The sequence below is a fragment of the Medicago truncatula genome, chromosome 3, assembly GCF_003473485.1.
Source record: "Medicago truncatula cultivar Jemalong A17 chromosome 3, MtrunA17r5.0-ANR, whole genome shotgun sequence".
In the NCBI taxonomy this organism is placed as follows: Eukaryota; Viridiplantae; Streptophyta; class Magnoliopsida; order Fabales; family Fabaceae; genus Medicago; species Medicago truncatula.
The window spans coordinates 37,482,089-37,504,758 of record NC_053044.1 but is presented as its reverse complement, the minus strand read 5'-3'; the positions used below and the strand labels follow the sequence as shown (position 1 = coordinate 37,504,758).

Below are 22,670 nucleotides of genomic sequence, written 5' to 3'. Positions count from 1 at the left end.
TTAAGAACATTGTTGTATCAGTGCAAGAAAGGTTTGGAAATCAATACTCATCAAGAATCACACTGTTACGATAGACTAAAGGAATTGATCTAATACAAAGCTTATCAGGCGATGCATTGTGAAGGGACAAATATTTTTGAAGATATCATTTTCTATATTTACATTTCCTTGCTTTTTTTCAGGTTCCCCCAGCTGAATTAGAGCACATACTTCATACCAATCCTGAAATTGCTGATGCTGCAGTAGTCCCGTATGTATCTACTGCTTTAATCAATCATTCGTCTCAGTATGTGTGTGTTCAAAAGCAAATCAGAAGTTGTTTTCAATTCATTTGTTATCTTTTGTGTTAAATTGTTATTTAATGTATATTGTTATTTAGCATAGTACATGCCTGTCTAATATTAAGAAGGTTCATTAAATCTACGACTAATCTTTTGGGGACCAGGTATCCTGATGAAGATGTACGGCAAATTCCAATGGCTTTTGTGGTAAGAAAGCCAGGAAGCAACATCACTGCAGCTCAGGTCATGGACTATGTTGCGAAGCAGGTATGTTCTAAAATGCAGATATCTGGTGAAAATAAATTATCCATAGATTCTAGCTTTTCTTAACTCGTTATTGCTTCTCAGTGAATGTGTGGATTGATAGTGAGTTTGGTGACACCATGATTTTGTTGAAGTTTTAAAATGTAGTTTATTCAAAATTATAACGATGCATCGTGATTTTGTCAAACTCATCGACAATCCAAACATGTAGTTAGATGGACTCGGTGATATTTAAAATTGAGCCATCAAATGCTACAAGATATGTGAATATAAATAAAAAAGAAGCATGAGCTTTATTTATCCAACGACTCACAATTTGTACAACTAACTTTGTTCAGACATTGTCACAGTTTATGGTTTGACAATTACATCTTTAATTCGACAACATAGATAAATTAATAAAGAATAAATATATTTTTCAAAATAAAAAATATTTATTCTTTTATTAATTTAATAAATTATAAATAGTTGAATTATTGTACTAATGAAATTTTAAAGTCTTATCAATTATGTCATAGAAAAATTTCATTTAAGATAACACATATGTGGTATCTTTATTTAGTTTAGGCTTAATTGATTTGTCGGTCCCTTAAGTTATTTCTTTTATTCAATTTGGTCCCATAAGTCATAAATGTCGCAAACACATCCTTTAACTCATCTTTCGTTAATCAATGTGATCCCCTCAAAAAGGAGATCGTTCAATTAGGGAAGTCTACCAGATCTTATGGTGTATCACCAACACCTGATTGATTTACTTTCTTCATCTTCATCATCTTCATTCAACCTTCATCATCTTCGTAAAATAAAATAACACTCCTTTTTTTTTTTTTAATAAATCACTGCACAAATTTTTCTGCTCTTCATTTGTTCTATATCATCTTCATACAAAAACTCAATCAAAACTTAGAAAAATCCATCCACTTTTTCTCTTTAAAAAACTCATCATTTCAACTCCATCAAAAATCATATAATCAATTTATAATTATAGTGATGGATAAAGAGAAAAAAAATAACTCCACAACCAAGTAGGAACTAAATATGTTTTTAGTCTAACAACTTAGGTTTGATAATTGCCTGAACAAAATTATAAGTTCTTCAATAACTAAAATCATCCTGGCATCGTTTTGCAGCTTGGATGTTTTTAATCAATCCATGAGAGTTTCCACACACACCGCAATTGCGAGAACCAGGACCATAGGTCTTGGGGTGAGAGTTTCAAATGAGTGACCCATGGCTATCTTCGTCGGCGTCGACGGCGATCTCAAAAACCCCAACTAGCAGTAACGCATTCGCAGATATGATGAATTTCTTCCTTCTTTCTTATAAACAAATTCTTGAAAATCAAACCCATATTTTCAATTTAATTAAGAAATCTAAACTCTAAGTTTTGTTCACCTTCGTCTTCTTCATTCCTGGATCCCTTCATATCAAATCCATTTTCTGTTGCGATTCATTTTTTTTCCTTTTCAGATTCATTCCAATTTGGATTTAGATTTCTTATTTTGGTTTTCTGGGTTTGAATTTAGGTATCCGGTTTTGAGAAATCACGATTCTTTTGATGGGTATTGAAAAATCATCCCAAAAGTTGAGCTCTAAGTTATATATTGCGATGTTGTGCGTTTTGGAATTTGACTGTGAATATGAAGAAAAAAAAGTGTCAGGTGTTTTGAAGCGCAGAAGAATGATTTTTTATTTTATTTTATGATGATTGATGAAGGTTGAATGAAGATGATGAAGAATGAAGAAGATGAAGAAAGTAAGTCAATCAGGTGGGTGTGATACACCATAAGATCTGGTAGATTTCCCTTATCCAACGATCTCCTTTTTGAGGGGATCACATTGATTAACAAAAGGTGAGTTAAGGGATGTGTTTGCGACAGTTAAGATTTATGGGACCAAATTGAATAAAAGAAATAAGTTAAGGGACCGGCAGATCAATTAAGCCTTTAGTTTATCTAACATATGTAATACAATTGTTTATTTACTAATATTAAAAAAATTAAATTGTTTATTTAGTTATTTTAGTATTATTTGTAATTTAAGAATATACATATATACATATATATTTGTTTATTTATTTTTTTGAAAGCAGGAAGAAAATATATATATGGTAGTGTTTCATATGACTAATTTTTTTTTTTTGGAGAGATACTAATTTATTATTTAAACATAATATATATATCATGTCGTATAGGAAAATATGATAATATAATATTATCCGATTTATTATCATATGTATTAGAATCAATTATGTTTATTGTATATTCATTAGGCATACCCCTGATTATTATTGATGAGAATTGTGATAGATATACAATTGTTTCTGATTCTGATATAGAAACTAATGAATGCTTAATCAATATACAATAAACATAATTGATTCTAATAGTAATGCCTAATGAATATACAATAAACATAATTGATTCTAATACTCCCCCGCAGTCGAAGCGGGAGGTGGACGAATGCTGAGGCTGTCACGGAAATCTTGGAATAATATCAAGGGAAGACCTTTTGTGAAAACGTCTGCAATTTGATATCGTGATGGTACGTGCAGAACTCGGACTTGGCCACGAGACACCTTTTCGCGAACAAAATGAATATCCATCTCAATATGTTTTGTTCTTTGATGTTGGACCGGGTTACCAGAGAGATAAATTGCACTGACATTATCACAATAAACCATGGTTGCTTTGTGAATAGAACACTGTAATTCAAGGAGAAGATTGTGTAGCCAACATGATTCAGAGACCATATTGGCAACTCCACAGTATTCGGCTTCGGCACTAGATCGGGATAAGGTGGGCTGCCGTTTAGATGACCAAGATATCAGGTTATCTCCAAGAAAGACACAGTATCCAGAAGTAGACCGTCTGGTGTCGGGGCACCCACCTCAATCAGCATTTGTATATGAAATTAAGGAAGTAGTGGATGAATGATAAAGATGCAAACCATATTGGCTTGTGCCTTGAATGTAGCGCAAGATACGTCGAAGAGCATTCATGTGGTCTTCCATCAGATTATGCATAAAGAGACATATTTGTTGTACTGCATAGGAGATATCAGGACGAGTGAAGGTGAGATATTGAAGAGCTCCTGCCAGACTACGATAGAGAGATGGATCCTTACATGGATTACTAGTTGTGGCACTCATTTTCCGTTTCGTATCAACTGGGGTTAGACACGGCTTACAAGAGGACATTCCAGCACGTGCAAGAATTTCTTCAGCATACTTCTTTTGTGAGAGAAACAACCCTTGTTGGTGACGAGTGACTGCAATTCCCAAGAAGTAACTTAAGGGTCCCAAATCTTTCATAGCGAATTCAGAACTGAGTAGTGAGATGATAGATTGTCGCAAATCATCTGAGGACGTGGCGAGAATAATATCATCAACCTAGAGTAAAATATATGCCATATGAGTGTTTTTCTTGTACATGAAAAGAGAGTGATCACATTTGCTTTGAGAAAAACCAATAGATGACACGTAGTCGGCAAATCGCTTACACCAAGCTCGAGGAGCTTGTTTAAGCCCATAGAGTGATTTGCGAAGAAGGCATACATGATGGGGGTTTTCAGGATCTTTAAATCCCAAAGGTTGGTGCATGTACACTGTTTCTTTCAATTCACCATGAAGAAAAGCATTCTTGACATCCAACTGATGAATTTGCCAAGATCTGGATGTAGCAATGCTGAGAACTGTGCGAATAGTAGCTGGTTTTACAACTGGGCTAAAAGTTTCTCCATAGTCAATGCCAACCTGTTGACCTGCACCATCACCTACAAGTCGGGCTTTATGCCTCTCAAAAGTACCGTCAGATTTTTCTTTATGTCTAAAAATCCACATGGACCGAATAACATTAACATCAGGTGGTCGAGGTACTAGGTCCCACGTCCTATTTTTAATTAGAGCATTATATTCATCATCCATGACCATTTTCCAATTTGGGTCTTTAAGTGTAGACACAGGGTTCCTAGGTAGAGGGGATTTTGTAACATGGGTGTGCAAACCATAATATTTTTGGTTTGGTTTAAAAATCCCATGTTGACTCCTAGTGATAGGTTTTGTGTTAGCTTGTAAAGTTGGTTGAAATATGGGAGGAAGATTTTGTTGGATGGGACTAGTGGGGTTAGATTGTGGAGGTGAGGTGATATTTGGTGAGTTTGGACAAGGAGAAGTGATTTGGTTTGGCTGATGAGCCAGTTGAGGATCAGGTGGGCTAGTTTGGGTTTGGTCCATTAGATGTTGTATAATATAAGGGGACAACTCATTGTCTAGGAAAGTGTATGTATTAGGTTGAGGAATGTGCAGCTTTGCATATGGGAAAGTATTTTCATCAAATAAGACATGACGACAAATAATAATTTTATTTGACAATAAATCTAAACATTTATAGCCTCGATGATTTGACGGATACGCAAGAAACACACATTTTGTGGAACGAGGTTGAAGTTTGTGTATTTTTGATGAAGGAAAGAGAGGAAAACATAAACAACCAAACACTCGTAAGTGATTGTAAGAAGGATCTTTGTGATACAACATTTTAAGAGGTGACTCAAAATCAATAGTTTTGCTTGGTAAAATATTCATGAGATATGTTGCCATTTCTAAAGCATGGTGCCAAAATGAAGATGGTAATGACGCGTGAATTAATAAAGTTCGAATAATATTGTTAATGGACCGTATTTTTCGTTCAGATTTACCATTTTGAGAAGATGTGTAAGGACAAGACAAACGAAAAACAATTCCATTAGCTTCACACATTTTTTGAAAATTACTATTGACATATTCACCGCCGTTGTCACATTGAATTGTTTTAATTTCTCTTTGAAATTGTGTGTTGATGTGTGCTCTTAGTTTTTCAAAAATTGGATAAACTTGGGATTTATGTGACATTGGAAAAGTCCACAAAAAATTTGAATAATTATCCAAGAAAAGAACATAATATTTGTGACCAACTGAACTTAAAATAGGAGAGGTCCATACATCACTATGTAAAATATCAAATGGCAACAAACTTCTATTATGAGAATTCATGAAAGACAATTTAACATGTTTACCAAGAGGACATGAATGACAAATATGAGAATGTAATTTTCTAGAGTTATTACATTCAATCAACTTATTTTGCCTAAGAGAATTTAAAACATTTTCTCCCGGATGACCCAAACGATCATGCCAAAGGAATGATGACAAATCTGCAAAGAAAAATGAATATACAATTGTGATAGATATATAATTGTTTCTGATTCTGATATAGAAACTAATGAATACCTAATGAATATACAATAATGTCTAATAAATATACAATAAACATAATTGATTCTAATAATATGTACATCAAATATTTAATAATATCAGTGTAATTTTATCTTTACCGTATCCTATTATTATCTAGCTCAATATCATATCTTTTCTACCAAGCATACCATTTATTTCATCATAGCAAACTTCACCAAAAATATTCATCTTAGCAAAATAATCAATCAAATTTTTACCCGATGTCATTTTTAGGAGCGCCAATGAAACTTCAACTGATAGAAGGAAGAAGGCAGCACAAAGAAATTAAAAGACTATTGATAGGGCACAAGAACCTTTCTGCGAAGTAAGCAACTTTTTTTTCTTTCCATAAAAATGTTCAATCTTCCATTACAGAGCATGGATTTATCTATGTATTTTGTTTTCTTTCGAAAAACTGCACTTGAGTTTGTGTTAGGGGAAAACAATATAGCAGAGTTCTTGGGAGAAGAATATGATAGAGAGATGGTGGAAGGTAGTAAACATATGCGTATCACGATTATTATCTATTTCTTTTTATTAATTTTAATTTAGTTTAATTGTTTTTAAAACAGTTGACGTGGCAATTACTTGTGTTTTAATTGATTGTGTGTACAAAACAGTTTTAGACCGTCAACCTACCACAATTAAACTCTTTATTTCATCATAGCAAACTTCACTAAAAAATTTCATCTTAGCAAAATAATGTGGAAAAGTGGCCACATTGTATAAATTTCAAACGGCCCTAATGCATTTGAGTCCATTATTAAAGGACTATTACTTTTCTCACCCTATCAATTTTCCGCGTGCCATAATTTTTATGAAAATGTCTATGTGGCTTTCGGATTTTATATTATGAATTAAGATTTTCCTTTGTTATCGGATGGAAAAATGAGTTTTTTCACCAATTCGAGTTTTATAATCTGAAAACTTAAAAAAATAGGGTGTGTCCTTTTTTTTTTCTTTTTCTTTTTCCAGATTATAGAATTCGTACACCTCATAAACATCCTTATTCATGGGAAAAAACAATTCGGATTATATAATCCGAATTGTATCAACATAAATTTTGAGTCTGTTTGTAACATGGATAGCTAGTTTAAGGATCATATTAATTTTTCTAACTCTTATCCTTTTGTTTTAGATCATTGTTATCTGCTATTAGTAAAAAATATGGATTTTGGGCTACTTTATCAGATCGCTCAAAAATTTTGCTAGAAAAAAAAAATCATGGATCAAGACTTTCGTAGAAGGGACTTCTTACGTGACTCCGCCCCCCAAAATCCAAAATTCCATCATTTATACTCATTTTTCATTTTTAATTTTTTTTCGTATTCTCATAAAAATCCAATTTTTTTTTCATTAGATTTATTTGATTTCTTACTTTGTTTTTTGTTATTTTTAAAAGTGAAATTCGCAACGGCTGAAATGAAAAAGATTCTGATTGCCGCTTATGTATAAGCATATTTCTGATTATATAATTCAAACACATTCAAACTGTATTCAGATTATATAGTCCGAAACCCCATAAACATTTATGTAAAAAAAATTAGGGCGTGTGAGAAGGTGGAAAAAGTAATTATGTTATTAAAGTTTGTCCAATTTTGTACAAAAAAATATTTGGTCCAATTTTATAACCACTTTGGTTGCCAAATTCTTCAACCTTTATACCCCCACTCAGGGGCGGAGCCAGATGCAGCTGAACCCCCTCAACCCTTTAATTTACTCCTATTATTTTGGGTTTCTTCCATGTTGAACCCCCTTAAATATAAGGCTTGCACCAACTCTCTCTTTGTAACGGTAAAGTTGCACACGTTGGAGCATACTGTCCAATAACATGGTGTAGTGTACATATCTATTGACTCTTTCAATTTATTTAAGGCTGACATTAAACATTTTCTATTGAGTTCAAAGCTTTTTCCTGCACCTACCTAGCTTTTTGCTTGCTTAACTAACGTGAGTTGTTAGTACTACTTTTGCACCTAAAATTTAACCCTCCATCCATCATAAATTACATAAATCATATTGACAATTATACATAAATTTAAAAGATAATTAATTTTATATATGTTAATAGGAAAAGTAAAATTTTATATTTTATTAGTATTATAAAACAATTTCTATTCATAGTCAAATTAAGGATGAATAGATAAAGATTGTCTCATTACTTATATTGATAGAGACGTGTTTGATAAATTTGATAAAAAAAAATTGATTATTCCACACATTCATAACATAAAATTGCTTAGATGACAATTGTAGAATATCTTTGCAAATTTTTTAGTACAACTTAAATTTAGTACAATGTAATTTTTCGAATGTATTATTTTTTAATATATTATTATAATTATTAATTATATTACAAAGGTTTGAACCCCCTGACCCAGGGTCCTGACAACGCCACTGCCCCCACTCCACCCCTCCTACAATAATGCACTAAATCTTGTTATTTCTTTTCTTTTCAAAGTTGTCTTATTTAGTGGTGGAAATAAGTTAGGTCGAGTTAAACTTTACGAGATCTAAATCTGGTATGTCAAAAAGTTTAAAGCATAAATATTTCATGTCATAAACTTAATTTTTATGAGCCAAACCTTTTGAAAGTCTAATATGACCTTTTTTTAAGAAAAAAGATTGATACGACTTGTTAGTTTGTTTAATATTTTATTTGATATTAATTTATTTAAATAAGTAATATGATCAATGTTTAAATAAGTTAACAAACTAATAAACCAATGATATCAAACTCCCTTTTAATATTTAACATGACATTTTAGAGAATTTTACTATATATGATATCATATTTCAATTATAATTTATAATACTATAGACTAATAAACTTAAATCATCGAAAAATTTAACAAATTTATAATTTAATCAAAAGTACAAAATATAATATAATAATAATAATAATAATAATAATAAATAGTATTCATATTTACTTAAGTAAATATTGCAAATCTAAAAGACTTTTTTATGATTTGTAGCATGACTTTTTTAGCTAAATAAACTTATGAAAATTCATAGTCTTCTCTATTATTAAAAAAAAATGATACGAGGTTTCGATGTAGTAGATCTTTGTCGATCAATCTGGCCTATTCTCACTCCTAGTTTTTTTTGACAAGATTCTCACTCCTAGCTGTACTCTAGAGTTTGTGCTAAAGTGAAAATATAAATAAATATTGATTTTTAACCATCCAAATTGTGTTAAAAGTTGTTGATAAATATGGGTTAAATTTAATTTATGCAAATCCAAATCAAGTGATTAAAATTCATATTAATCCTATCAAATCACGAATTCATTTTGATGTAATAAGTTTTAACCAATCAAAATGAACGCGTTGAAAAATATGTGTTAAAAAGTATGCGCGGTATCATTCCATTCCAAAAAGTTACTGTGTACTATGAACAATAAAATTTTGTTTTGTCCAAGTGTGCATTTGCACAGAAGAGATGAATAAATCATGGCAACCTTCAATCCTTATTTATTTATTCAACCTATCGATCATAATCATAATGATATTAAAATTTCAACTTTTACGATTGGGACAGAAGAGATGAGTACATCATGCTTGCCATGAAATCACCCAAATAGAGTTCATTCATCCCCAAGAAGATGCATGTGGAGGCCATAGGAAAATAAGCATTGTGTGCTTCTAATATGCAGTGACAGGCTGTCATTGTATTGGCATGATAAGCTGCCAACCCAAGTTCCAAGGACAAAGTATGTATGATTATTGTTGTCAATATCTGCCCATGCAATTTACCACATTGGTTTGTTATCTTAACATAGAAAAACATTTTTATGACTGTGCCATGCTAGTGCTCTCCTATTAGTGGTTTGATAAGGATAATGACAACACTTTCTTTACCACTTGAATTCTTTCTTTCTTTTTCTTCACTTCTTTTTCATCTCTTTTCACATCTTAAAGAAGCTTTTTCTTTTTTATATTCAGCGTGTTTAGCTTTTTTTTTTTTCTTTTTTCATGTCTTTTTAAAATCTCATTATGTGTACCACATTATTATTTTTTACACATATATTATAAATGGGAAATGCTAACCAACCAATGTCTCTAGGACATCAATTACATTACAAAAATACACGCGTGAGTTGGTATGTTATTGACGTGGTCACTTTTTCATCTCTTATGCGTAACTCTTGCCCATTTTAGTGGAAACCAATTTAACTTTTCTCTCGCACGATCTTTATATTTAAAATGGGCAAGAGGTACAAGGAAGAAATGAAAATGGGTGACGAATGATAAGTAATGGTCAACTTCGTTTTTGTCACATTAGTAACGTAACAAATATCTATGTATTTTTGTAATAGAATATGTTAAAAAGGATAAAGTCTACACGTAATAAAACTTAAAAACCTACAAGGGACAAACAAAATTTAAAGAATTAATCAAGTATAATTAAACAACTCAAAACCAGTTGAGTTGTCCAACTCCCTAGTGTCCAATGTATAGTGTTACTCATTTACAACGCAACTTGTTAAATTTTCCAATCATTTTTTATTTTTTGAATTTGCTTTTATTTTATATGTTTTCTATTTAATTGATCCCTAAAATTTACATATATTTAAGAACATCAATGCAGTTGTACATATGCAAACTACTTATTAATTTACTTACTAGTTATGGATTAAATTAGGGACCAAAATGTGACTCTAATCAACTTCTGTCCTTTTCTCAAAGTTAGAAACAAGAATTAAGAAAGCTCACTCTCTCAAATAATCAAAAGCCAAATGAAGGACTAAGATAGATAGATAGGAGGAACACAACACATATTTGGCAACATGAAGTTTTCATTAGCTATTAAAACACACAAGTCTTAATCTCAAGTCTAAATACTTTCAATGACCCATCACTCAAGTAATGCAAAAATGAGAAAGTGAAAATTGAAGGATAGATAGATGTAGACATTCATTGTGGGACCACCATATTGCACCTCATAGCTTGTTAGATTCATATCAGAAACACACCAGCATGGCCCATCACTCATATGTTTGTATTACTTTGTCTTCTGTGCTTCACAACTTATATTCCATTTTTATTTTTGGTTGAGAATTGTTACCTAAAATAACTATATTAATTTTTCATCAATATCCATTTTCTTAACTGAAGCAGAGAAGCATTCTTTGTAAAGATTTGAATCTGAAACCACCCCAGTTGAAAATTATCTATCTGATGTATACTTGAACATGACCTGAAATAAATAGCATCCAAAGTAAGGAAAGCACATTACTTTTTTTATGCTTGGTTTTGGTTCTTTTGTTCATAAGAATCATATTCATAATCATAACTGTACAATTCCCTCATAACTTTTCTTTCAGAAGGAAAGGACTTAGTCTTAGGCCACCCTTCATTATTGCTGCTTTCAGAAGAAAGAGCACCATGTGGAAGTAGTAAATGCATTAAATTCAGGTATACCCCACTTTTCATGTATTGGATTCCGAGCATAGGCTACACCAAACTTGATCTTTCTTTTCATATATCTTGGATTCTGAGGTGTAGTACACTTATTTTCCTTCATTTATAGCCAACAATATTCATCTTGGGTGTGTCATTTTTTTTCAACACTTCAATTGTTTTTTAAGTACTCCTATCAACATGCATTAATGTTTGCACAACTACCCTCTTGCGAACAATACAAAATGAGGTATACAATTTTAGTTTCCATGCAAATCATCCTCATATTATACTGTATTGAAAAAAATGTTGAATCTCAACTTAGGCAGTCTAGGGCTCTAGACACGTGTCGAGCAAACCTATAGATTATGTAGTAAAGATAGTAGATGAGATAATAAGTATTCCAATTGGTAGAAAAGCCAAAAACTATTAAGAATGACTTTGAGGTCAATGATTTTTCCGTGGATATAATTTACAATAGAACTTTATGGTATCTTCTGATACATGTAGTCGATCTCACTTAGTAAAATAAGAAGTGATTATTGTTATTTTTGTTGTTTGGTGTTAGTTTCTAGTTTTCAACTACTTTAATGGTGCCTCCTTTTCATTTATTTAGGAGATGTTTTCCATTGGGATTCTTTACATGTGCTAGTTACTATTGCTCCTCTTTGAAGCACTTCCAATAAAAGTTTGTGATGGGGTTTTATGACTTGGTTTTGCTGTTCTGTTATGTTTGGTATGTCTTTTATGTGGGAAGTTGCATTGCTCAGTTACAATCCTCTCAGATACAAGTTCTTCTGCAGTTACAAAAACACTTAGAATATCCAACACAGTTAGAAATATGGAAAGATCGTAGGACAGAACTTTGCTTTATCCCTTCAACACAAGTCAAAGTCTCATGCAAGGACAATTTTGTCATAGAGCTTTCTATCTTTGGTGATAAGCCAAACAAGGGTAGAGGTTTTGATGGTTTTGCTATTCCAAATCAAACACTATCACAAAGCTTCTCAATGGACTCATTTGTTGCAACTCTTGCAAGGTTAACTAGCTTGAGAGTTCTTCATCTTGTTTCTTTGGGAATTTGGGGACCATTTCCTGATAGAATTCATAGATTATTTTCACTTGAACAATTGGATTTGAGTTCTAATTATCTTTATGGATCAATCCCTCCAAAAATTTCTACTATGGTCAGCCTTCAAATTCTTATGTTAGGTGATAACTTCTTCAATGGTACTATCCCAAACTTGTTTGATTCATCAAGTAATCTCACAGTTTTTAGTTTGAAGAACAATAAGTTGAAGGGTCCATTTCCATTTTCAATCCTTAGTATCACAACTTTGACTAACATTGACATGTCAAGAAATCAGATATCCGGAAGCTTACAAGACTTTACTGGTTTGAGTAGTTTGGAACACTTAGATTTAAGAGAAAATGAGTTAGATTCTGATTTACCTGCATTGCCTAAAGGGTTGATATCGCTTTTCCTCAACCGGAATTCCTTCTCAGGTCAAATTCCAAAAAGCTATGGTCAACTAAATAGTCTTCAGCACCTTGATATTTCCTTCAATACACTCACAGGAGCTACTCCTTCTGAACTTTTTTCTTTGCCTAACATTATTTACTTGAATTTGGGATCCAACATGCTGAGTGGAACACTTCAAAATTCTCTTAGATGTGGCCGCAATCTTAGTTTTGTTGACATATCAAATAATAGGCTAATTGGAGCCTTGCCTTATTCTCTAAGCAATGTGTCAGAAAATAGAGCTGTGGAGAGTGATGGAAACTGTTTATCTGGTACTTTGCAGCATCAGCATGCAGTATCTTATTGCGCAGAAGCTCCTGATAAGAAGAAATCGAACCGAGTTGGAATTTTTGTTGGTGTCATTGTTGGAATTCTTGTTATCATTGTCCTTTTTGGTTTATGCATCGTTGTTATATGTAAGAGGTATTACTCTAGAGGGATTGCAGAGCAGCACCTATTGCATAAATCAGTTCAAGATAGCTACTCAGCAGGGTTCTCATGTGAGCTTATTGCAAATGCAAGTATGTTGTTTTCGTTTATGTTATGCACCATCCGTGTAAAGTTATTTTACACTGTCACACAATTGCAACTCTTCAATTTGCCACATCATATTTGACAGTTTTTAAATTAAAAATAATTATGTTTTGTTTGTTGTCTTAACATGTTGTTATTGGTTGTCATTGTAAAACAATTTGACATTGAAGGTACGCTACTAGGCATGTGTGTTAAATTGAAGGACTTGAATATTGACTGAAGTTTTTTTTTTTTTTTTTGTTAATACTTTCAGGATATGTTTCCGAAGCTGCAAAGTTAGGCAGAGAAGACCTTCCATCGTGTCGATCATATTCGTTGGAGGAGCTTATGGAAGCAACAAATAACTTTGACAATTCTACTTTTCTTGGTGAAAATATATATGGGAAGGTAGTATCCAATTTTTAATTTTTTTGGAATGAGGTAGTATCCAAATTTAAAACAGCGCTATTTTCTAAAGAAAAATGAATGTGATTAAGTTTAATGTTTGATAAACAAACAATCTAGACCACAACGTTAATATTTTTTGATGTCTCTAATGCCACTGCGCTTGATGTTATATCTGCCACGACCGCGATTTAAAAACACTAAACTTTTCATACTACTCATGAAAAAAAAAAACTGATGCTAATGAAAATTTCTCAACTGATATTGCAGCTTTACAAAGGAAAACTGGAGAATGGGATACCTGTTGTAATAAGGTGCATACCTTTATCAAAAAAGTACTCAATTCGGAATTTCAAACTGAGGCTGGATTTGCTTGCAAAGCTCCGCCACACGCATTTGATATCCCTATTGGGACACTGCATTGATGGTATTTTAGGAGAGCGTAACGATTCAAAGGTCTTTCTCATTTATGAATGTGTATCAAATGGGAATTTCCAAACCTATCTCTCAGGTAAATTATGAATGTATACTGTTTCTTTCAATGTTTTAAATTGCAGCTGCAGTCAAGTTACATTGCTAGGTATTGTGAGAAAATATGAACAAATTCAGTCCGTGATCACGTGTTGTGGAGGCTTCAAAATCCTTTAGTTTTTGAAACTGTTTATTGTATTGTGCATTATACTTAAGTGTGTTTATACTGTATGTGCAGGAGATAGTTGTGGCAAGATTTTCAATTGGTCAGAGAGATTGTCAGTTTTAATTAGTGTTGCTAAGGCTATTCACTTCTTACACACTGGAATGATACCTGGTTTCTTCAGAAATAGACTTAAGACCAACAATATTTTGTTTAATGAAAATTGGATGGCAAAGTTGAGTGACTATGGATTGTCCATTGTCTCAGAAGAAACTGATGCAAGTGGGGTATGCTTTCTTCCTCTCTTTTTTGTCCAGCTTTTCACTATATTGGTGGTCTTGCATGTAGCACCGACACTTCAGATTGAAAGATTGTCCAGTTTCCGACACCGACACGACACACGTGGTTATATTCAAATTATTATCAGTGTTGACGTGTCAATGTTGGTGTAACGTCTGTGTCTTTGTTTGTGCTTGTAGTACCTTGTCTATCTTCATCCGTGTTTATGGTTGTTTTTTTTTACCGAATCTGTATTTATGATTTGTCTTTTGGTTTGTAGGTCATAGGAGAAAGCCCTAATTCATGGTGAGGATTCTCATATAGATGATATGGTTTTGTTTCTTCTTCTTTCAATTTATTACTCAAGGAATTTTTCTAGATAAAATATCTATTTGTCAACATTCTTGTTAAAACAAATGTAGTTGATAAGTTAATGTGAATCATTCCTTAAGATCCTCAACATGTGTGATTTCAGGCAAATGAAAAAGCTAGAGGATGATATTTATAGCTTTGGATTCATAATACTTGAGGCACTTGTTGGACCTTCAATGTTTGCTAAAAGAGAAGCAGCTGTGCTAAATGCAATGGTATGCATAAAACATGTTCAGATTACTTGATACATATAATCTTCCAATTACAAAAAAATGATTTCGCAAGTTAGCACAATTATCACTTTTTAAGGGTTTATTATATAACCACTTATGTATAAGTTACTTCTATAATCATACGGAGAGTGTGGTTAAAATTGTTGTATACAAGATACAAATTGTTTTCATAAGCTATCTTGATAAGCTTATTAATATAAGTTCCCAAACATTTAAATAAGTGCTTTATATATACCTGCTAAGATAGTTAATTCAGCATACTCCAATTTACAGGCTTCCTTCAGTAGTCAAGATGAGTGGAAACAAATAGTGGACCCAGTTGTGCAAGCTACTTGCTGCAAAGAATCTCTATCTATTGTGATTTCTATAACAAACAAGTGTATATCTACCGAGTCGTGGAGTCGACCTTCGATCGAGGATGTCCTTTGGAACTTGCAGTATGCTTCTCAAGTCCAGAACAACAGCTGACGGGGATCACAGGATTTGATACTCCCACTACATCAGCGACAGAGTCAGTTCTGAGTTTTTTGCTTCAACCTGCTTCAAAACATGTCAACTGTTTCGGTGTTTCATATTTTGAAATACTTAAAAGGGTAAGAATGTATTGGCTGTATGCTCCAGTTCGGTCAACTTTCATCAACCAAGCATTTTGATTTGTAAAGTATATAGTATAGTATTGTATACATTATGTATTATATACTATATATTACTCATAGAATTATCATTATAAAATTACTTGTAGTCCTCTGTGAACTCTAGAGTTCGTTAACAAATTTATGCACCCTGACCACTTTGCACTATGAATTCATTGAGTATGAATCTGAAATGATTGAGTAGCAATACTCAAGTTAGTGGCAAAATTGCACCAAGGTCCTTTACAGTTTTAAAGGAGTTTTTATCTTTTTATCTTAAAAATTGCTTACATGGTCGAACGAACTTTCATTCTTAGTCAACTTATGTTACAAATTTTTATGCATGATCATTTAACAATATACTATCAAGAATATTTCACTACTCAACACCATAATTATACCATCGTTGACACCAAAGATCACAATCATCGATGAAAACAAAGAAAAATCATGTTAACTTATGGTTTAAATATTGTATCAATTATAATAATGCAATTTAGATTTTATCTCGATAAATCAAAGATGCCGTTTACCTTTTTGAATGAACAAAGATTTTTAATTAACAGAAGGACTCTTCCGACCCGTCACAGAAGCACTGCCTTTATACAGTTTCAAACTCACTGAACCTGTTGTAATCTCTGAGATCTTTTCCATGAATGCATCCATTGACTCACGAAGAGGATCGAACCACCTTCCAGCATACACTAACTCTGCATACTTAATTGCTAACGAGTCTTTAAGCTGAAGTGTTTCACGATCGAGTGTTAAACTCTCTAAGTCTCTTGCTGCGGTGAAGAAAATGGTGCCACCTGGAGTTTCATAAACTCCTCGGCTCTTCAGGCCTACAATGTGGTTTTCAACTATATCGACACAGCCTATTCCATGCCTTCCACCTATCTCATTAAGCTCAGCAACCAAATTTCCTGGGGATAGCCTCTTCCCGTTCACTGTCACTGGAATGCCTGACTCAAATCCTATCTCCACATATCTGCAACAGATTTTCCGAGTAGTGAAAGTAAACGGGAAACAGTTAAAGCAATAACTAATGTTTTAAATTGCAGTAATGGTTGTGGTTGTGCTGCGAATGTGATCCTTGATATCACTAAGACTCACAGTCAAATGCGGCTGACGCAGGCTTAATTGCAATCCTGTTACAATTGCAGCAACATCAAAAATCATGATGTCACAGCCTAGATCACAGACCTTTTTAAAACCTTGGTTGCATCCATGTTGGTATCCTTAATAATCATGCTCAAATACGATTGATGAAATTTCAGTTGCTGCCGTATTGTGGTCGTAATAGACAATAAAAACCATGTTGCTACTAATCACGTGGTTACAAAATTTTTAATAAAATAAGGCGATAAATAACATTGTTAACAAAATAATTCAAACAAGATAAGTAAAGGAGGTTTTGCTGTTAACAACATGCTTAGTCTGGTTGATTTGGAGCGTCCTCTGGGTCTACAGTCAACATGTAGATATCCTTTTTTGGTTCATTTGCTGAATCTTCCAAAACATCACCCTTCATTGTCACAAATCGGAAATTTATAAGAGAAAATGTCTTCACTTTTGAATGTGATCTTACATTAGAAATAAGTATGCCGTGACAACAAATCATAAAACATAGTATTTGTTATCATCAACTAGCTTCCGGACTACCAGTCTACAATTAAGATAACTTGAAAACTTACCTCATGAGACATGATTTATGTGCCAAAGGTTCCTATCCCTACTATATATGGATTTTTTGGTTATAGGAATCGGAACGTTATGCTTCTTGGCATACTCAATAGCATCTTCTCTCCCTGTAATATCCACTCCCTCCATGGAGCCAGAACATTTAACTTGGGATTCAGAGCAAAAAAGGAGAGCTCAAACTGAACCTTAACAATTATAAATAATTATATGTAACACGGTAGAAAAAAATAATTGGCATGATTAATTGGTGTGTGAGCCTAATAGCAGAAATGATTTGTTACCCCTTATTAATAACCAAAATTAAAACAAATGAAAAGGCTTAAACTCTTAGATCCCTAATTGCTTGATAAACATTTAAGCAACATTAAAAAAATTGGGTGTATCATTCCATCCTCCAGACTCGCATATGCAGCCCACTTGTCATTAAGATCGGCAATAGTTGTCATGCTAAACGTAAAAAAAACATCATTAACAGAATTAGACTAAATTATAACCAACAATTTTGACAAGAACGGCAATTGATAATTTGTTAAAAATCTATTGTAATGACAATGAAACTTGAACTATACGAGTTGACACATGTATCTGTAATTGTCTCTGTCCTTCCCTTCCCTTGCAATTGAAATTAAGGTCACGTGCTGCCATCTTATAATTCTGGTTCTTTTTCATAATGTTTTTATAGAAAGTACAGATTGTATGTGAAACATACACAGATTTCATCTAACAATATATGCCACTACATATAATTTGGACATAAACATACAAACCCAAATTCATTGAAAATAGTAATCCCCAAAGTTTCTATTTCCTCTGTGTATCTTGTGTGCTTAATTCTTGCTAACCTGACAAGCCAACACTTCACTATAGAAAGAGGTGAGGATCTACTAATCTATGGAGCTAAAAAAGTATGTAAAAACTGCATAAGTTAACTTGTGCAATTTAAAAAGTAGTTACAGAATGAATGTAATAACGAACGAGAACATATAATTTAAGACACCTTGGAGTCCCTCAACTTATATTTCTTTTATACAATATTAAAATGAATCTAAAATAACAATTAGTTACTAAACAACAGCTTAACTTTTTTTTTTAATCTTTTAGAAAGACCTCTCACAATCATTGCACATAGAAGTTTATTTGTCTTAACTGTCTCACCTTTTTCAGAGAGAGCATAAATAATTGTTTCATAACTTACAGCATCAGGAATGCAAGCATTGTCTTCCATTCTTGATAACAAGGCAAGTGCTTCATCAAACAAACCCTTCTTACAAAGCCCATTTATCATAACATTATACGTCCAAACAGTTATATGATAGCCTTCAGTTAAAATCTCCTGAAAAATCACATATGCATCCTCAAGTCTTCCATCTTTGCATAGTCCATCAATTAGTGTAGTATATGTGCAAACATTTGGCTGAATACCTTGGTCTTTAATTTCCTTAACCAATGTAATTGCCTGGTCGAGATGATGATTTTTGCATAAAGCATGCAATAAAGAATTATAAGTGATTATATCGACCGTTTTCCCTATACTACGCATCTCATCAACAAGCTCCAAAGAAGTTGAGATTTTCCCTAATTTGCACAAACCATCAATAAGGATATTGTAAGTTACCACATCAGGATTAATCTTTTTCCAATGCATCTCTTTAAAGAGATTCATGGCTTCATCCACCCTTTTTTTCTTGCACAATCCATTAATAATGATATTGTAGCACCAAACATTCGGCTCCACTCCCTCCTGGACCATCACATTGAATATATTTAAAGCCTTGTTCACTTGATTAACTAAGCAATATCCATCCATTATAGCACCATAAGTAACAACATTCGGTTTTACACCTTTTTTCATCATCATAGCCAACAAATTCATAGCTTGTTTCCCCTTTCGATCCTTGCATAGTGCGTCAACTAGTATGCTAAAAGTATAAACATTTGGAAAAATCCCCTTGGCAATCATTTCAGAATATAACCTATAAGCATCGGTTACAAATTTTCCTTTACACAAACTATCAATGATTGTGCTATACATTACCACGTCAGCGTTAACCCATGTTTTTCTCAGCATTTGCATAGCTGCTCTTGTTTCTCCCATTTTACATAACCCATTCATCAGGATAGCGTAACTAACTTGGTCCAGCTTAAATCCATGTGCAACCACATGGTCGTGGAAAAGTAGAGCCTCGTAAGCTTGACCGTTAAGACACATGCCTTTGATAAGGGTAGTGAATGTTATGGAATTGGGCTCGTAACCCATCTTGAGAATTTTGGTGAGTATTGAAAAGAGAAAAGTTATTCCGCCGGTGTGGCAGTAACAATTCATCAAAATAGTGAGAGTGACGATAGATGGTTTAATTCCATTGAATTCTAATTGACGAAAAAGAGAAATAGCGGTAGGGTAATGGTTGATCTTAACAAGGGAAGCTAAAATGTGGTTAAATTGGAGAATGGGCGGGGTTGGAGAAATTTGGAGCATGTGATGGAATGAGGAAACGATATCATCAACATTGATATTACTATTATTATTATTATTATTATTGTGAATGAATCGACATTTGATAGACTGGAATGCCTCTTCCTATCAAAGCTTAACGATGTCTATAGCTGCGAGAGGGAGGGGGAGAGGGAGAGGCTGAGGCGATATGCACTTTTTTTTTTTAACAAATGAAGTAAGGGGTGTATTGGATCATGATTCTAAGGGATTTTGAAAGACTTTTTTATCATGAAAAAGTATTCAATCAAGATTCTTTGTCATTTAAAAAAAGTCTTGTGGTATTCAATCAAGACTCTTAATCACTTAAAAAAAATCCAGTGGTATTCAAAATCATTCAAATTTCGAAGGATTGTTTAATAAATCAGATTTTGATGGATTTTGAGGGATTTTCTAGTGAAATTTTAGCATGAAAAAGTCTTTTATAAAAACATGAGATTTCTTACTTCTTAGAATTGTTTTTTCTTTTAGGATTTTAGTATATCTCCCTCTCTCTCATCCCTTCTCTCTTACTCTCTCTTTTCCTCTCCTCTCTCTCTCTCTCCCCTTCCTTCTCTCTCCCTCTCTCCCTAGCTCTCCCGTAAAAAACTTCTCTCTCTCTCTCTCTCTCTGATTCCTTCACTCTCTTTCTCTCTAGCTCTAGCTCTCCCGTAATAAATAAAATAAAATAAATAAAAGAGACTTTATTGAGATTTTGTAGCTCTAGCTCTCCTGTAAAAAATAAAATCAAATAAATAAAAGAGTCTTTATTGAGATTTTGTGAAAGAGAGTGTGTTATGATATTTTTTTCAATTATTTCTTAAAATTCATAAAATCTGTTGAAATCTCTTGAAATACATAAAATCATTTCAAATCCTTTAAAATCTTATGAATTAAATCCATTGAAATCCTTAATAGTCTTTTAAAATCATCAAAGTCATCAAAATTTTGCAAAGTCTTTTAAAATTCTCAAGACTTTTTTAAACAAAAATTGTCCTTTAAAATCTTAATCCAATACACCCCCTAAGTATAAAAGCCGTATAATACTGACGTTTTATAACATAAAATAAAATCGGGAAAAAAAGCAACCGTGAAGACTAATACTTTTGAGATAATTAAGATCTATTTAAGAGATTGACATCTTTCAATAATTGATTTTTCTTATGCATTGGTCAAAGATTAAACCCTCCACCAAATGGTTAAAATGCTAATCATCTAAGTAGAAGCCAAACTATATTGGTATCCAAATGATCTTTACTTTAAATATTTGACCGCTTCTCGTGCACTTTATAGAATCCAAACAACATAAATATCCCATAAAAACCTCCAAAACACATTGAAACATTTCAGATTTTAAGGTGATTTCAGGCAAATGAAAAAGCTAGAGGATGATATTTATAGCTTCGGATTCATATTACTTGAGGTACTTGTTGGACCTTCCATTGCTAAAAGAGAAGCATCTGTACTGAATGCAACGGTATATATACATAAAAACATGTTCTGATTACTTGATCATATAACCTTCCAATTACAGAAAAAACAAGTTTGCAAGTTAGCTCAATTCACTTTTTTAGGGTGTGTATGAGTAATCAGCTTAATTAATTGCTTATTGACTATAGGTTTATCATAAACACTTATCTATAAGTTGTTTTATAATCATAGGTAGAATGCGGTTAAACTGTTTTTATATATAAGATATAAATTGTTCTCATAACTATCCTGCTAAACTCGCTAAGATAGTTAATTCAGCATACTCCAATTTACAGGCTTCCTTCAAATATTGGACCAAGTTCTGCAAGCTACTTGCTGCAAAGAATCTCTATCTATTGTGATTTCTATAACTAACAAGTGTATATCTACCAAGTCGTGGAGTCGGCCATCGATTGAGGATGTCCTTTGGAACTTGCAGTATGCTTCTCAAGTCCAGACAACTGCTGATGGGGATCATGGAGTTTGATACTCTCACTATCACTAACAGTCATTTATAATGTTTTGCTTCAACCTGCTTCAAAAGATGTCAACTGTTTCAATGTTTCATCTTTTGAAATACTTAAAGGGTAGGAATGTACTTGACTGCATGCTCCAATTCTGTCAATTTTCATCTATCAAGCATTTTGATTAGTATAGCATATCTATATACTATATAGAACACATTATATGTTATATACTCCCTCCATCCCGGATTAACCGAGGCAAAAGCTCATTTCACACGTATCAAGAAAAATGTATAAATGAAGGAGAGAGAAAAATAATTTTAAGTGCACTTGTTAAGTATTGGTGCATTCTCCACTATCATAAATGTAAAGTGGAATATATTGAACTGAGAATGATGAAAGTGGTATTAATTAGAGTTATAAAGGGAAAAAAATATTTAATATTGTATTGAAAAGTGAAATGACTCAGTTATTTTTGGACATTTTTTTGTGCAAATGGCTCAGTTATTATTTGACGGAGGGAGTAATAACTATCACAGTATATAGTATTATTGTTACAAAATTGCTTAAAGTCCTCTCTGAGCACTACACTTGTTTAACAAATTAATGCCCCCTGGGCCCTGGCCACTTTGCATTCTTATTTTTATAACCTAATCACTTTGCACTTTGAATTGATTGAGCGTGAATCTGAATTGATTGAGTGGAAATAATTATATGATTGGTAAAACTGCAAATTTTTATCTTTTTTGT

The 22,670-nt window shown here is 32.8% G+C and overlaps 3 protein-coding genes across 8 annotated transcripts; 1 reads left to right on the top strand and 2 right to left on the bottom strand.

The window, feature by feature from the left end:
* The first annotated feature begins 81 nt into the window (after positions 1-81).
* On the top strand, positions 82-15,964 carry LOC11414811 (probable inactive leucine-rich repeat receptor-like protein kinase At3g03770). Of its 6 annotated transcripts, none has more exons than XM_024779813.2 (13): positions 82-250; positions 446-548; positions 6,055-6,145; positions 9,364-9,535; positions 10,944-11,043; positions 11,150-11,240; positions 11,842-13,268; positions 13,535-13,668; positions 13,936-14,176; positions 14,375-14,586; positions 14,859-14,884; positions 15,054-15,165; positions 15,457-15,964. In XM_024779813.2, the coding sequence occupies exons 7-13, from the start codon at positions 11,921-11,923 to the stop codon at positions 15,649-15,651; spliced, it is 2,268 nt and encodes a 755-aa protein (XP_024635581.1). In that variant the 5' UTR covers positions 82-250; positions 446-548; positions 6,055-6,145; positions 9,364-9,535; positions 10,944-11,043; positions 11,150-11,240; positions 11,842-11,920; the 3' UTR covers positions 15,652-15,964. The 6 variants fall into 6 exon arrangements, with proteins under 6 accessions (XP_024635581.1, XP_024635580.1, XP_024635583.1 ...); XM_024779812.2 differs by having other exon boundaries at positions 10,941-11,043; positions 15,457-15,910; XM_024779815.2 differs by lacking the exon at positions 9,364-9,535 and having other exon boundaries at positions 15,457-15,910.
* LOC11414812 (argininosuccinate synthase, chloroplastic) lies at positions 15,814-16,865 on the bottom strand (the record flags this gene model as incomplete). Its single annotated transcript, XM_039831470.1, has 1 exon — positions 15,814-16,865. A coding segment is annotated over one exon (495 nt), but the record flags the coding sequence as incomplete, so codon positions are not given.
* A 367-nt stretch (positions 16,866-17,232) lies between these two features.
* Positions 17,233-20,100, bottom strand: LOC11419137 (putative pentatricopeptide repeat-containing protein At1g12700, mitochondrial). The gene is made up of 2 exons (XM_024779821.2): positions 17,510-20,100; positions 17,233-17,340 (listed from the first exon to the last, which is right to left on the bottom strand). The coding sequence occupies exon 1, from the start codon at positions 19,990-19,992 to the stop codon at positions 18,574-18,576; it is 1,419 nt and encodes a 472-aa protein (XP_024635589.1). The 5' UTR covers positions 19,993-20,100; the 3' UTR covers positions 17,233-17,340; positions 17,510-18,573.
* Between the last annotated feature and the right edge of the window lie 2,570 nt (positions 20,101-22,670).

Excerpts from the sequence above, each read along its gene's own strand:
- LOC11414811 (XM_024779813.2), top strand. The coding sequence starts at position 11,921 with ATGGGGTTTTATGACTTGGTTTTGCTGTTCTGTTATGTTTGGTATGTC. Across the intron at positions 13,669-13,935 it reads GTGAAAATATATATGGGAAG|CTTTACAAAGGAAAACTGGA; the intron begins GTAGTATCCAAT and ends CTGATATTGCAG. Across the intron at positions 14,885-15,053 it reads GGAGAAAGCCCTAATTCATG|GCAAATGAAAAAGCTAGAGG; the intron begins GTGAGGATTCTC and ends GTGTGATTTCAG.
- LOC11419137 (XM_024779821.2), bottom strand. The coding sequence starts at position 19,992 with ATGCTCCAAATTTCTCCAACCCCGCCCATTCTCCAATTTAACCACATT.